Source organism: Cebidichthys violaceus, unplaced genomic scaffold (genome assembly GCF_023349555.1).
Source record: "Cebidichthys violaceus isolate CVI_PGR_0920_01 unplaced genomic scaffold, fCebVio1.0.p SCAF_16, whole genome shotgun sequence".
In the NCBI taxonomy this organism is placed as follows: domain Eukaryota; kingdom Metazoa; phylum Chordata; class Actinopteri; order Perciformes; family Stichaeidae; genus Cebidichthys; species Cebidichthys violaceus.
The window spans coordinates 5,358,376-5,374,947 of record NW_027176329.1 but is presented as its reverse complement, the minus strand read 5'-3'; the positions used below and the strand labels follow the sequence as shown (position 1 = coordinate 5,374,947).

The window sequence follows — 16,572 nt, the reverse complement described above, 5'->3', positions numbered from 1 at the left end:
ACGGGCTGCTACTCTACGTGCTCTCCCCTGACAACTTTCTTTAACATGCTGTTCCATTTAACACCCCCCCCTTTATTTTTTACCTCCCTTCCTCCTATTCTTCGGTGGGTCTATATTTAGCCGCTGCAAAAGGTCGATGCGTGTCTTTCTGCGTGGTTATGATTCGGGGGCAATAGGCTAAATGGCCGGGGGCTGTCTGCCTACTGAAGTGGGGTTTATCAGGGATGGGATCGGGATATCACAGAAAGGCAGGAAATAAATGGGTAGAGAGCAGGAAAAAGGGGAATCTCCACTGGGCGTGTGCAGAGAGTCAAAAACACAAATACAAAAACAAATGGAAAAAATGATGGGGAAAGTTTCCAACACGAATCCAACTCAGTGAAGTGGGTGTTGGGAGGGGATGTGTGTGTGTGTGGGGGGGGACCAACGTTTGGATTTGAACCATTGAATTGACCTCTGATAGCAACTATGTACTGGCTCTGTGGCACTCTGAGATTCCATGGATGAAAAGTGTGTTACAAATAAAATGCATTATTATTATTATTATTAACTCTTGTGATGAAACTTGATGTAATTCACTGTAGCAAAAGGATGCACCTCTTAAATATTATATATAACATAGCAGCAAAAAAAGCAATAACAATAAGACGGCTTAAAAATAATCCACACACAAATGCTGACCAAGTATTTACACTGTGGGAAAAAATGAATTATAAGCTTATATATATATATATATATATATATATATATATATATATATATATATATATATATATATATATATATATATACACACACACATACATACACACACACACACACATTTTTTTAAAGGGTAACTTCAAAGTGACAGTAAGTGAGTTTATTCACAGTGTTGTCGATATTATTTCAATTTGTTTTGTTTATTTATTTTTTATATACATTCATGCTGAATCAATACATCAGACCTTATAAGTGTCGTCATCCCTTGCAAAGAAAATTGTTCACCTAGATCAAAATACATTTTGGTGTAAAAGGGTGATAGAACATTTTAAAAAATAGCTTCAACCTCACTTGACTGTTTACATTCAAAAGTTGGTGAAGAATTCCACATTAAATCATTAATTCCTGCCGACATCCTGAACTTTACACAATCTGTATATAATGGAAGGTCAATTTCAAGTTTGAGATGATGAACTATTGATCGTGCCTGTCTGGGTTTCCATTTCCAGTCTCGCCGTGCCGCTTGGAAAAAAAAAACTGTCTGCAACAGACAATCATACACGGCTTCAATGAGGAGTCCTGAGCCTCAAACTACTGTTTAAAAAAGCCTCTGCTCCTCATTGAGCTGATCTCATAATTACACTCAAAAGGATGGAGTTCAGATTGGAGGAGCCAGTGGCTTAAAGCCAGGGAGGAGCCGGAGGAACAGACGGGACGAGGAGGAAGTCGGGTGGAAAGGTGGAAGGGAAGAAGGAGAAAAAAAGAATTCCAGCAGTGATCAAAGGCAGAGGAGGACGGCTGGCCGCAGGTGCACAGCGTGAACCCCGACCTCGGTACTCACATGACGACCCCCCCCCCCCCCCCCCATTACATAAGGCTCACACAGAGAGAGAGAGACACACACAGACAGCGTGAGAGATGAAGACACAAATACAGGCAGAAATAAGCTTCTTGCTAAGAAAAGATCCTTATGCTAGAGGTGTGAGGCTGGAATGTGTGTTTGCATTGGACAGAGCACTACGAGGCCAAAGAAATAAAGAGAAAGCTTCACAGAGAGGCGAACAGAAAGGTCCGTGTGAGGAACTGAGAAGTGTGTGAGGAGAGAGACAGGAAGAAAGGCTGCCCAAATACCAACAGCTCAAGCATAAATATGATCATTTTAACAGCGGTCGAATACATAACTTTGCTCTAGTGGAGTGTGTTAAGTTTTAATGGCTGTAGCCTACGTGCTCCACTTTCCTATGAGCCGAGCTGCCAAGAGACGATTTGTTATTAATGCCTTAAATTTGTGCCGATGAGTAAGGTTTGGTTTGCTGGCAGACTTGGTTAACGCCGTCAACGCGGCGGCACTGTGCGGCCTCAAATCAGGCGGCTGGTTCTCGTCGGGGACGACGCGTTTGCTTTCCGTCTCGGTGATCCATCTTCCAAATAGCTCGCACTGGGAACGGCGCTTCCCGCGGACTGCGAGCGATCCAAACTAAACACTGCCTCGCCATTCGGGATGAGCGGTTTTACGGAGCGTGGGCAGCTGCACCGCTGCAGACAAAGTATACCAATTAGTAGTAATCAAGATGTATATTTGCTGTAAAAATGACAATCTTTGGGACAAAATTAACAAACTAACACAGAACTTAAGACTTACATTTGTTTAATCAAATGCTGCAAAAGAGATTTTTTTGCTGCACTATTCTTTAGTGCATCCAAGTATTTAATTCACACTATAGTATACAAAATCCATGTGGTTATTTTATGAAGACTACATATTGAATAAGTAGAGAACACGCTGTATTGTCGTGCTTTAGTCGTGAATCCGAATGATGCTGGACACTTGTCTGGTTTATCAGTGGAATGTGTGAACTACACTGCAGGCTGGGTTCTCCACTAAACAGTGAGTGGAAGCGTCGTTGCTGACTCATATGAGACGTTTTATCGGAATTCCCATGGAAATAGAGATTCGACAATCGTAATGATTAACGATCGTGGTTGATAATTGGTTGATCTCTAGCAGAAATTACGGAGTTTGACCGTTCACCCTAGCGGTAAATTGAATGTGTGCAGGATCATCGCTGTGGCAAGAGAGAAACTAAAGAAACAATCAGTGACGATCTTAGAGCTGGAACTTCCATCTCCTCATCTGCAGCACCCGAGCCCAGGTTGGAGGCCTATATTCCCAGAGGAAGGAGCACACATACGTGCACGCACACGTGCTCTGAAACTTGTCCGAGCATGTTTCCTTTTCAGAAAATAACAATCCCGTAAAACATTCAGCTGTAATGAGCTCCTGGCTACCCGACAGCCTCGCTGGAGATTTCTTTCTTCCTGTAGTCAGGGCAGAATTTGGCTGGAAGACACTAGTGTGTGTGTGTGTGTGTGTGTGTGTGTGTGTGTGTGTGTGTGTGTGTGTGTGTGTGTGTGTGTGTGTGTACACAAACGTCTGACTGACAGAAATAAAGACAGGAAAGAGAGTGAGACACGACTCTACTGTCTCCGTGCAGAGGTGCACTTGGGCAGCGCTGATTCGGTTTATCTGTCGCGCATGTGCACAGACACAGTCGCACCTAACCTGTACATGTTTGTGAAACATTGTCTGTCTGCAGGAAATAAGGTGTGTTGACACCCTGCAGAGCAAAGTCAAGCAATGATAAGCTCAACAAACCAGCCAGGGTCTAGAGGATACCTCACCCCCAAAAAGTGAACTTTCAGACAGTAAAGGAGCTTTCGGAGCGGGGTTGGCAGGGATGACCGTCACTCGCTCGCTCGCTCGCTCGCACACACACACACACACACACACACACACACACACACACACACACACACACACACACAGACACACACACACACACACACACACACACACACACACACACACACACACACACACACACCGTACAGCTTCCTTGTAAAACAAGGAAGCACTCAAGTGTCGATTTTGGACCATTTTAGGTCAGTCTCCACTGTGGAAACGCAGACAACAACAACGGGGTGAAGGAGTCTTTTAGTTTTTGCTTCTAGGAGTCCCTGGACTACAATTACAGGGAACTTCTTGGTGGAAACAGCTCTTGTTTCGGGAGAAAGGGAAAAACCAGTATATCTGGGAAGAGGAACTATGACCCAAAGTGAAACTCTTTCCCTCAGAGAAATAGATTAAACCAGTAGTATTTACATGAAGACTAAACCACATAATCGGAGGTGTCCTGAGAAAAGAACATTTAGACAAACCCTGAATTCAGCAAACCATAGACAAACTCTATTCTGACTAGAAGTTGTCAGAAAGTGATGGAGGCCATGATGAAACGTATGGTGTTGTAGAGAGACTTCAGAGCAGAGAGAGAAGATAAATATCTGCCTGTAAATCTGGCTTCTGTGTTGTGGTTCGGTTGCCAGACGACTTTCATTTTCCTTCATCGTGGTAGCGTGGCGACCACTGACGAGAATTTGGTGACTTCAGCTGCTGGGTTGAGCCATGTGAGCGCCGGTTTGCTCGCCGTATGCGGACACGACCACAATCAAACACACGGACGTCACCGCAGCCCGGAATAGGCCCATCGCTCCAAATCCAGGGAGCTGGGTGAGTGACTCATTCTCGTGCTCCCTGCCAATCAAATTTCATCTCCCTCCCCCCTCCTCTCCCAAGAATGCTGCTTTCCCTTTCAGCATCTTTCCACGCAGACAAAGAGGCTCCACTGTTGATTGCAACTCGTTGGGACAACCGGCATGACAATGCTAACGTTCCGGGATGTGACAAAACAGGGAAGGAAAAAAAGAATCAAATCCTTTTCTTCTTTTTTTCTTGCATTAACATTTAAAATAAACTGGATCTAAATTCTCCTGAAGTTAAGAAAACTTCAGTCACAGCCAGCGGAGTCAGCCGAGTATGTCAAGAGCAAATATCAGACAGGAATGCGCATATTTGTGCACTGATAAACATTTTTATTCATACTGTGGATCTGTACAACATTTGACCCGACACAGAATTAGCTGTGGCTCAGCTACAAAACGGAGAAACAGAATGACACGAGGAATATAAAGGACAGACTCCATTTAAAACTGTAACTCACTGCGTGGAAGTCATAGGTATAACTTAATGTAAGGTAACGGTGGGTCAGGGATAGCTGTGCTAACATAAACTGAGCAAACAGCCTGCTTTGACCGCATGAATGCATCTAATATTAAGAGTAGATCGATGCTCCAGAAGCAATTTTTTTGGTGCATTGGTGAGTTGTGGGCACTTCATTCGTAAAGACAATAGTCATTTAGTGATACCTTTCAAAACGTGTCAGATTAACCTTTTCCTCTTTGCTGGGAATGGTTTTTGATTAGACGGACACTCAAACTGGAAGTAGCCCAAAACCGTTTTACCTCAAACTGCTGCTGAACATCTGCTATCACTGAATAGAAGCACCTTCTCTTCATCTCCTTCTGAAATCAAACATGAATATGTGTCATTTCTGCCAGAACACTGTGGTTCTGAGCTACCGCTGCTCATAATGTCGTTGACGTTAGTACAATCACAGCGACAGCATTGCGCTCTGGACCACTGTGTCAAATGTAAACCAGCCTGCGAGAGGCTGTCTACATGTGTGATGTCTGGGCGCGTTAGTCAGAGTCTTAATTCCTCCGTCTATTGCATTAAAGCTGGATGGTTCAGCCTCCAGACTGAGCGGCTCGCTCCCCGCGTTAAAACATTAAAGGCGGAGGCACGGCGGCGTCACCGCAGGGAGATGGCAGCCCCGAAATGAACGAAGCCACGCTCGCTAGCGGCAGTGAGGAAAATTAAAAGAGTGTGTCTACGGGTGCGCGTTAATGCGAGACAGACGTCGCCCCTTTTTCTCGTGGCATGTGGGGGGTCCGCGGGGCCCCCCTAATAAAAAGTGGGCGAGTGGGCGAGATGAGTGAGTGAGTGTCTGAAGGGACTAACTGACTTTCACGTTTCAATAAAAACAGAGACCCGGCTCGTTCCTCACTGCCACTGGGTTTTTAAACCACCGACGGGGACAGCAGACGGGTCACAGATCTACTTCTCATGGGGTTAACTAACGAGCCGGAGCTTTAAACTTAATAAAGTCAACATGTGAAGTGATCCTCCTGTTCAATGGTTAACCATTAAGCATTCTCTCTCTCATTTGATTCAATTAGTTAACTCGTCATATCACTCACGCATACGGACAGCATTTAGATTCCAAAGCTTTTTAAAGAATTCAGCTTTAAGTTGATGTTATAGTGAAGAACTCCAGCAGAGCCTTTTGGCCTGTGAGTGATAAAAGAAAAGCACAGATGAGGAGAAACGGAAACTTCATGGCCGACCGGTGGTACTGATCAAATGGTGCCGTTTCTTATCACTCGTGTAATTTATGGCCCACCTTTGAAGCGGCTACAAGAACAAGCCCAACCCCTGCTCTCCCTCTAAAGGTTTGGGCAGCTGTTGGAGCTTATTCTCAACGACGGAAGTGTGAATCGACTTTAACAGAGAGCCCCAAAGCTACATCATCAGCACCCCATTCGGTTTCCCCGCTTGTCTGCATGTTGATGGACATGTGACTGGGAATAAATAAAATGTAACTTGGCACGTTTGGACTGGCAAAATGAAAAGACTTTGATCACTGCAGTTGGTCCAGGTTCACACAAAGCCAACAATGTTATGTGACCGATGACCGGCCGTTATGTTATCATACTGCAGCCTGAAACAACTAATGTACATTTGTTATGGGCAGAAAAGTGTTCACCAAACTTGTTGTGCTCGTCTGAACATAGGTGTGTGAGAAGAGGAAAGCAAAAGTGAGAAAAGCAGAGGATGCGAGTGTGTATGCTGCCCGTGTGCACTTGTGTGGTTTGGAGTGTGAAAAAAAGGTTTCGGGGCAATTTAGCCTTGAGCTAACTTCATGTAGTTTTAGGTGTGAAACGCTCTGAAGCGTGGAGTCACTTCAAATATAAAAACACACAGCGCAGCAGATAACCACAGAGTCCCAGGACAAGTTGTGACAGCCATAAAAGACCCCAGGGTTCCCAAAAAGACCAGTGACAGACAGACACACACACAGACACAGACACACACAGACACACACACACACACACACACACACACACACACACACACACACACACGAGCCATCTCTTTCTCCCCGTTTTCCCTCCACACACACACCGACAGATTCTCTCCACTCTGAAGGTCCCAGACAAGGAAAATTCCTTCTTCAGCTCGTTTTGACTCATTCTAGTCAAAACAACACATTATTCGTCTTTATATTGTTTTCATTTGAGGCATTTAAACTGTAAAAACAACAACATGAAATGAAAGCATGCAGATCGACACTGCATGGATTGGATCAAGCTTGTAACAGGCTGCTACAAGACGGTGTCTTTTATCCACAGAAGGGCTTCGGGCAAGTAGCTGACATGTTTTACTTGCTTGACAGCCAAACTGTGTGAAATAAAATCAAGAGGGATTTTGACAATTATTGTAATTTGTTAACATACAAAACACACAATTAATATGATCTCCTCAAAGCCACCACAAGACTCAGTGGAATCCCCTGCTGTGGTAGCTTTCTACAGAAGCTTGGCATTAGTAGTTGTAACGATGTAATATTAGCCGATTAGAGCTCGTCTTCCACAGTTAAACAGGTCATAATGCCCCCTCTGTAAAAGGTTATAAATTACCTTCGCCCGAGGCAAGACTTAGTTGCCCATCGGATGCTAGCAGCTAACGTTAACTAGCATATCTGGTATCTGCGGCTAGAAAGCACCGACGCTAATCTCCTTATTGCATGTTGGCCGATTAATCAGGGCTTGCTTGATAAAGATCACATCTATTTTTTCACTTCCGCTTGACCGAACAAGCGTTACTGTCGAGCCCTGCACAGGCCACCATGCTGCTTTAACAGTGTCACACTCGACTTATGTCACCACAGAAGGGGAAGAAACATTTTGGATTACATAATGCCGGTTGAGTAATGTGGAAAATGACTAAACAGCTCACAAAATACCTCTGAATATATTAATTTGTGGTGAGTGAGTGTATAAATCTGCCGTTAATGTACTCATTTTAAAAGCATGAATGAGCTCTGGGGCACCTTTCTATAAATCCAATAATAATTTAAACCCCAGAGGAGGAATTAATGCCAACAGTTATTTCTTTATATCACCAACACGTGGGATGAAAAGGCATCACATGCCAGAACAATTTACAGGCAACAGGCAGCTGCCTCTTGTCACGGGCACAAAGTGTGATTCAGGGTAAGTCCTGGTGCTGCCAAGTTCAGCTGGAGGAAAGTGTCTGCTTCATGTGGAAGAACTATGCCTCGAGCCCACCCAGATGTGTCTTGGTGTCTCAGCTTTTGGGTTTAATTTGGAATACAAGGGCACTTTAACAAGTAATGATCTTGCCTCACAGCCTGCAGACTGCTGCCACATTGACACTTCATGTCTTTGTCGTCGTGCATTCTTGTGAAACTCCTTTAAGCGCGTCCATGTCCAGCAAAGCGCCACACAGGACAGAGAATGTGAAACACTTGATAATGAATGTCTGGTGAGCTTTAAATGCTGGTCTCACCGATGCTCTAAGCTCGGCTTACCCCCGTCTGTTCGGGAAGGGTTGAGTGGCAACAGTTCCAATGGAGTGTCCTTTGTAGAAAATACTATTTAGAGGAGCACCGACATTCATATTTAGGAGAATATGAATGAAAAATGGTATTTCTGAAAGCTGGACAGCTCATGTTTTCAATCGAGCAGTGTGGGCTTAAAAATGCAGGTGCAACGCCAACAAGTGTACTGGGCAGGAACAGTCTGGGTTGGATCAACTCCGTCCAAACAACCACAAAACACCCAAACTGTTTTCCTGCCTGCAACCTGTTGGCAGCGTTTCTCTCCCCTCAGCAGCTCTTGAGGTGGTCCCTTTTCAGAGAAAACACATACAATTTATTTTACATCGTTTTACAACTGGTTTCTAAATCAACAGGTTTGTTTCTGACTGAAGACTTTCCACTGGTGTCTCAATGAATGCCGACGATAGCCGCAGTTGGATTTTAGAGCGCGTTTCATTTTAAAAACACATTACAACCTAGATGTTGCCACCTACTGGAGCTCTCTCTGACATAACCTGGCAGACTACATCTCAGCGCTCTCCTCAGAGCTAAAACAGACTCCCTAAAAAGCTGGCAGTGACCGGAGTAATGTGGGCGGTATTATGCAGAGTCATACAGGACCACACCTAGTCTGCCCCCTTATCCTTTCTGCAGCGCGTCGACGGCAGACTCAGGTTTGTGGAGACCCACCTCAAACCTTACGGCCGCAAAACGACGCCGCGCCGACCCACTCGTTCTTCACGAGCCACGGGTGACAGCCATAACACACAGAGCCCCTCTTTGGGTCCGGATGACTCCAGTCACAACAGCCACAGACAAAGCACAGCCCTACCTCCACACCGTCGGTCTGTCTCAACCTTGGTTTGATTTAAAAACCTTCACAAAGAGCTCAGAGGGCACAAAAAGTCTGTCTGCATTTTTTTTTAACACTGGCTTTACAAGCTTTACAAGTCTTTCACGAGAAAATGGATATCTGGCTTTTTTTTTTTAGTCTCTAGCTGTAAATATCAATGAAACGGCAGATTAAAGCAGACACGTTTACTGAGAAGGGGTTTTTAAGTTACTGAAAGTGGACGACACAGTATCCTGTCAGGTGTTTCAGTGATATCCGTCCCGCTGCAGAAGCCGTCCTTATCTGCTCGCTGGAGCGAGTCGTCGGTTCCACTTGACCTGCTCTGTCCTTTTCATAGACCCTGCTACACGGATCCACTCAATAGTAAATGCCTACAGATACCAAAGCGAGCGGGACGGTCATTTAAGACAACGAGGACATTCTTTGGTCTTAAAGAGTGCCGCTGCGTGGACTTGTGACAGTGTTGAGATGAATAAAAAGCACTTTCTTTAAGTCGTGCCGGTATTTGGGCTTTTTGAGAGCGTCATAACTGAATTACACAGCAAAAATTGCACATAAAGATTCTATCAAGAGGACAAAGTTAGCGATAATTGGTTGTGTGTGTCCCTCCTCGATTATTCAGACTAAGAATTGACAGTCCAATCTGATTGCTAGTGTCTTTCCTACGGTCAACTGATCATGTTTGTGTGTTTTCCTCACTATCTGTTTAAGCTTTAAATAAATAAATAGGAAAAACAACAAAACGATTGGCTGAGATACGTGTGACTGACAGTTGTCTCAGAATAATGGGGCCGTTTCTATGAGCCGCAAACGGCAGCTTTAAGAGAATCGTTCAGAAATTGTAAATATATTTAGCGCTCCGATAGCGCTACGTTGTTATGCGAGTGCTCTGATGAATAAATGGATTCTTTGATTTAGAAACTGTGGCCCGTGTTGTCGTTTTTGTGATGGTGCCGCAAATCACAGCGGAGAATGATTATAAGCCCACGTTTTATAGTTAACAGTATTGTTAACCTGATATTTAAACAAAGAGAGGCTATAGAACATGATTTATTGGGAGAAACCAAGCAAGTCCATGTCAAATCTGACACTCTGTCCCCCAACATAGCCAGAATAGAATGAGCCTTCGCTGTGACAATCCAACTGTGGTGTCGAACCGTCAAATAGTCTACTATTCTGGGTCACCGCTAACAATTGTATCATTCCTGATAATAACCGGCCAAACGTAGATAATGTGGCCACACAATAAAGTAGGATTCAGCTGACTAAAGTATCAACAACATAAATGTCAGGTTTTGGCGTCAGCCTCTCAAATCAAAGAGCAAGAGCTTCTCCTCTAACCTCGACCCCTTTAGAGAGATGTTGAACAACCCGTGCAGAGAAACTCATCACAGGAGAGAAGGATTTCTTCGAACAGTAGACTCAATGCAGAACAGCCCAGAGATGTACAGATCTACTGCAATTAGAGGAACAAATCGTTTGTTTCTTTTCTTATTGCTTTTCCATCTGCTTACAGCCCCGCAGCTGAACTGTACAAGTTCAAGCAGTCTATGCGTTTTGTTAAAAGTCATCCTGGCAACATGTAGATGCACAGCACAACTATGCGTTTATTAAACAGGGACCAAAGGACGGTCATTGACTGTCCCAGAGTTAGCTACAGTGTAGCAATATTTCATCAGCAGTCCCTCCAGCAGAGACACAGATGTAAAGTGTGTACAAAAAAAAAAGAAAATGACCACTTTAACAGTGCAACATTGCAAATTGACAGATTAATAGTTTCAAACTGCAAGATGGATTATGCTTTTAATATCCGAGCTGCTACACAACCACCACCGTAGCGCCCTTAGGCAAGGCACTTTAAATCTTGTCCTCCAAGAGTGCCTGCTGGAACATGCGTTAAAAGAAAGCCTCATGTTTGATGACAACAAACACTGAACAGGTTGCTTGGATATACAGCAAGCATGAATTTCATGTCAAAATAATATGGTGCAAAATGTATCCACCAAATAGAGAATCTTGGAAAAACAATAAAGCCCGAAAAATGTAGCATCTTTGAGACATTATCATTGTATTGCTAAATAAAAACACCTCACATTTTCTCTAATGTTTTATACATGTTCATGTCAGTGAGACCCACAACACACAAACTGATGAACAGCACAAACACAAATTCACATATAAATTACACCACTTCTGTCTCTGAATGATAATATGTAACTGCAGGCGTGGATGACTATCACCGCTCACCGCCCAGGCCGACTACCAGGCCTTCCTGTGCTGAGGCCCTGGTGTTTGTTTGGCCAGCATGTCCCAGCTCGTGTGAGCTGTTGTCTATTCTCCCAGCTTCGTATGGGTCACTGAAGCCATCTCTCACACACACACACACACACACACACACACACACACACACACACACACACTCACACTCACACTCACACTCACTCACTTCCAGGAAAGGAGGCCCGTGGCGTCGAGAGGTGACCGTCAGCAACGCTGACCTGGGCCGCCGCTTGACAACACACCGGAGAAATGCTGCCGTCACTCTGCGGCCAAACTTTTTCCAGGGTCTGCTTGCCCCGGGGCTCGACTCAGTAGTAATTTAGGAATGCGAGTCAACCTTTTGCTTTGACCTGATCACTGACAGTAACCACATAATGGGAGGAAAGCCAGGGAAAAGGGTACATCCTGTGAGGAACAATGGTATTTCGGGGCTTTTTTAGGCTGTGGAGACCTGAAACCTGGTCCGTACCATCATATTAAGGGCCTGACTGGACTGGGGCTGCAAACAACAAGTGAGACCCAAGATCTGGTTTTAGTTATTTCCATTTAAAATATACATTTTTATTTTAATGGATTATGATTGTGACATTCAGTAAACGCTGCACAAATGTCAGCCGACTTGCAGCACACGACACTACAGCGTCTAACTTACATGTGAGGAGTCTCTGTCCGTCCGTCCTTCACACATCTCAAAACCACTCATCCGATCTACTTCACACTTGGCGTGCGTATTGTCCGGGTTTATGTCAGGTAAACGAAGTAGTACAGTGTTTCCCACTGAAGTAGAAGTACATAGTAAGTAGTATAAAGTTGAGTTACATATTTTCAAGTGCTTTCCAGGCTTTTTGCAAGTTATTTCGGGTGTGCAATGAGTTAGAATAGTAACAAATCAGTATTTTTTTGTATCTAAACATATTTAATCTATGGCTCTTTGGGGCCCTTTCAGTTGGGGCCCACCTTGCCTAACGGTAAAGTCTGTCCCTGGTGTTTTTCACCGGTGTTTCTGATTGTTGCTCGAGAAAACTGCAAGCGGCAACGCCACAGGCCGAGCATTCTGCTCGTTTTCTACAGGCTCTGCACTCGTCACTGAATCACGGAGGAGACAGGGTGTCCTGAAACACAGAGACGGCACAACCACATCACTGAACACTTAAGCACGTCTTCTCAAACTTTCCCCCCCGAGACAAACGTCTTGGCCTCGACTTGTAGCGCAATTGTGCCGTCTCTGCTGCTGGTGCCGACGGCATAATTCGGTTTAATGGTGAGACAGTAACACAACAGAGTTCTTCCCAAAGGAAACTAACAGCGTCAGTCTTTTAACTAAACGCGCCTGTGGTTCATTAGCTTTTGGTCTAACCGGTGTTATTAGAGCTATTTGAATCTGCATAAAAAAGACGTCTCGTTGTTCTTCCTGTAATTACAATGGGCTGACTCAACTTGCCCACAACCAAATGGTCTTCCTCAAAGGGCAATTTGGTCTCGCTGGTAAAAGTCAAACACCCGCTTTGTTGGGACCACATCAATGTCAGGTAGAGCCGCACATTGACAAGACATATGGGGCGTGCGCACACACACTTACACTCACAAACACATAAATACACTCAGTCATAAACAGCAGCCTAGCCCATACCAGACTTAACACCAGCTAATTGCTCATGTATGGCTCCTTTCACCACACACACACACACACACACACACACACACACACACACACACACACACACACACACACACACACACACACACACACACACACACACACACACGTAAAGTAACACAAACACAAAGTAACAAAGCTTGCTGGCCGTCTACAGCTGTGACGTCGAACATGTGGCGCTGTGTTGATATAAGGAGTAACACAAGTGGAAAATTGGTGCTGGTGGGGCCAGACTGCTGACTTCCTGATAGGAAGAGTGGAGTGGAGGGTTGACCCATATATACATAAAATAGTCAACAGGCTGCTACACCAAGGGAAATACAGACAAAGGCTCTGTGTAGCTCCAAGCATAATGTAATGTGGTTGATCACAGTTACCCAATGGGATCCTTTAGTATTATATTATATTGATAACATGGGCCGTCAAAAAAAGTCAAAGTAAAATGACACACACCACAGTGATGTCACTTCAAATGTTACACAGATGCTTTTCAGTCCCCAGAAATTAAAGGAAGTTGGTATGAATCACAAAACAACTAAAATGAGAACTATGAAAAAAAAAAAAAAAAAAAAAAAAATCACAAGCAGTGCTGGCTTTCATTTAACAGACACAACCAACAACAATTTGAACTCTGTTTTTTTTTAGCTTAACCAAACCAGAAAAGCGTTTATAAATAGCAAACGGGAGCTATACTCTGCTAGATGGCACATGGGCTCTGACTGCTCACCACTAAAACAAAGCTTTCTACTTTTAAACCTAAGTGGAAGTGCAGCATAATGTTGCTGTTCTGATCCTCGAGATAATGGGAGTCATTAAGAGGGAATACAATGACCAGACGATAGAAATGTTTAGGACACACAAAATGTCTTTTGTCTAGTATTGGGTGCAAGTTTTCTGCATGGTGAGCTCTATGGGTCAAGAATATAAAAAGTAGTTCCATGGGTCATGATGATCAGTTCTACTCTCAACTTTTGGGGAATTTGGCACCCAAAACAATACACCATCAAACAGCTGACTTTGGCCATTTGAACTTATTTCACCACTTTACGAAATCTGTTAAAACTACTGAAACCATCCACCTGGACACAATTCTTGCATCTATCAAGGCAGGGTCAACAGGGATTACTTGCAGAGTGCCTCACAAAGCAAAGAAAACACAGGGATGCAATAAGTTTCCTGATTGAATTTCAGAATCTCACCCCGAGGATGCGGGCAGCGTGTTATCCATCTCAGATAACCTCTGAGTCAACCTCAGCTTATCAGCGGCCATCCAATCAAATCAATCAAACTTTCTATTGTGGGCTGTGATGTACTGAGACATGGAAGTCTGGTTTCCAGCTTGTAATAATGAAAATGCAAAAAAGTAAATTAAAAAACGCCACGGTGAACACCAATCATGAAGAGTGTGTTAATTCCTTAAAATGAATATCTGACAATTACCTTAACCAACACAGTTCATACACAGAAAAGTAATATCTCTCTTCTCAAAGCAACCATCAACTCTATCACTTGGATATTTCTATTTTTCTGCAATATACATTAAAATAAAAATCCGTTATAGTTATCTCTCTTTTAATCCATTTCTTTCCATTTCTCCTGTAGATTTAAAAAAATAAATATTGTGTGTGCACTATCAACTTTCAGTCACTCACTGGTTGTTCCATGTGCTGTTGGTTAAAAGCTAAACTAAAGCTGAATTTGAGTCGTCTGAACTGGGACATGACTGTCGCAGTCAGGGTCAGTGCACTGTGGCCCCGGCTCTGACTGCTCACCACTGCTCCGGAACATCATGCTAACTCTCTCATGTCCTCACTGTAAGTAGCTCAGCATAGTAGCTTCAACTTAAATATCGTGCAAATAAGTTTTGAAAATTGCATTTACGGTTGCATCGATCCGCGTTATCTGAAAATAAACTTGGCCGTGAGCTGGGCTCTATTTTTATTTATTTTTTTACTTTAGCTGAAACAATAACATGAGGCTCGGATGGATCCACCCTAGCGCCATAATTTTGTCACACTTTCCCCTGGAGCGGAGAGTTTGGTTGGCGTGCTAACCAGCTAGCCGCTGAAGCTAGCCGCTGTTGTTTTCACTTGAAGAACAACGGCGGCGTCTGAAAAGTTGAAGCAAAGAAGCGTGAACCGTCAACTCACCGGGGTCTGCCGGGGTCTTCATCTTCGCTGTCGTCTTCGGCGCGTTGCTTCGGTCACTTTGCCCGTCGACTCGTAACTTTAGCTCGCGTTTAGCCAAGTGAGCTAGCCGAGTTAGCAGTGACACCCCACTCCTTCCTCCGGTGTTGTTCTCACGAGTGGCTCGTTAGAAAAGAACCTGCCCCGACAATGTGCTCGTTTTCAAGTGGAAAAACAAACCAGCTAACTTCACATACGCGTCTGCGTTTTATCTCGACACATCAGCGTTTGTTGAAAAAGTTTTGTGTCGGAATATTTGCACGCAACGTCTGATGCCAAAAAGTTGCCCCGAGCCTCTGAGGGGGGGGGGATCCAGTCGCCCGGGTCTGAATGGCGCAGGTCGAAGTTTGGAGGAGTCGTGCTGCCGTCGGTCGTACTGGAGCAGCGGAATGCGACGAGTCTAAATGTTCATCCCGTCTGTTGAAACGATGTCGCATGGTTGATTCCTCCTCCACATCATCATCCTCACCGACAGTCACAACGGCGGCGCTTCTGAAAGGAACCAATAAAAAACCCAAAGCCAACTCCGCTCTTTCTCTGCCCCTCTCTTTCTCCGGCAGACTTTTTCTTTTTCCACTGCACTCACTTCGTGTTCTCTCAACCCCCCCTTCTTCTGTCGGGTGTCGTGTTTCGCTCTCCTCCTGCCACACGGGGCCGCCCACGCTGACCCACGGAGGGAGGGAAAGGGTGAGGAACTGAACGCCCACTTGTTGCCAAAGATCGTTTATGGTGTGTGAATGTTCATGGTGGATTCAGTTCTGACTTAGTTTAAGTCGGGTAGTCAACGACACCTGTGGACTACACGTTTCAGGGAGCCTATCATGGTCGTGAACAAGTGGCAAACATTGATGCTGCCAATAACGACCCAATCAGTTCAATTCATAAAGAGCTAATTCAATGCATTATATAAATAACATGAGTAAAACACACTGTGTATGTGAAGACACAAACACATTTGTTTATGTTTGAGTGTTAAATAAATAAAATCAGTTTACTTTTTTATATTTTATTCAAAGTAACTCATCTTCTCGATAAACGATCTTCGATGAGGACCAGTCGCTGCTCTGCTGCCCGGAGTTACCGCCACCGCTGCCTCCAGTTTATCGCCCCGCTCGCTCCCGGTTGGCGCGTCATGGCGTTGCTGTGGATACCCGCTGCAGCCGCGAGGCGCCGTGTTTACCTGTGAATTGCGACGGAGAGGATGCCAGGGAGAAGGAAGGAAAGGAAAGGAAAGGAAAGGAAAGGGCCAATCAACAGGTGTTCTTTATCCCACAGGAACGGACGGTGGCCGTATGCATAGACTGTAATTATGAG

General features: G+C 44.5%; 1 protein-coding gene across 1 annotated transcript in view; it reads right to left on the bottom strand.

The window, feature by feature from the left end:
• erf (Ets2 repressor factor) overlaps positions 1-15,996 on the bottom strand; it is a 33,388-nt gene extending 17,392 nt beyond the window's left edge. Inside the window, exon 1 of the mRNA XM_068710854.1 lies at positions 15,223-15,996. Within this exon, the coding sequence (XP_068566955.1) occupies positions 15,223-15,244 (22 nt within the window). The 5' untranslated portion in view covers positions 15,245-15,996. The remainder of the gene's footprint in view (positions 1-15,222) is intronic.
• Positions 15,997-16,572: the final 576 nt, after the last annotated feature.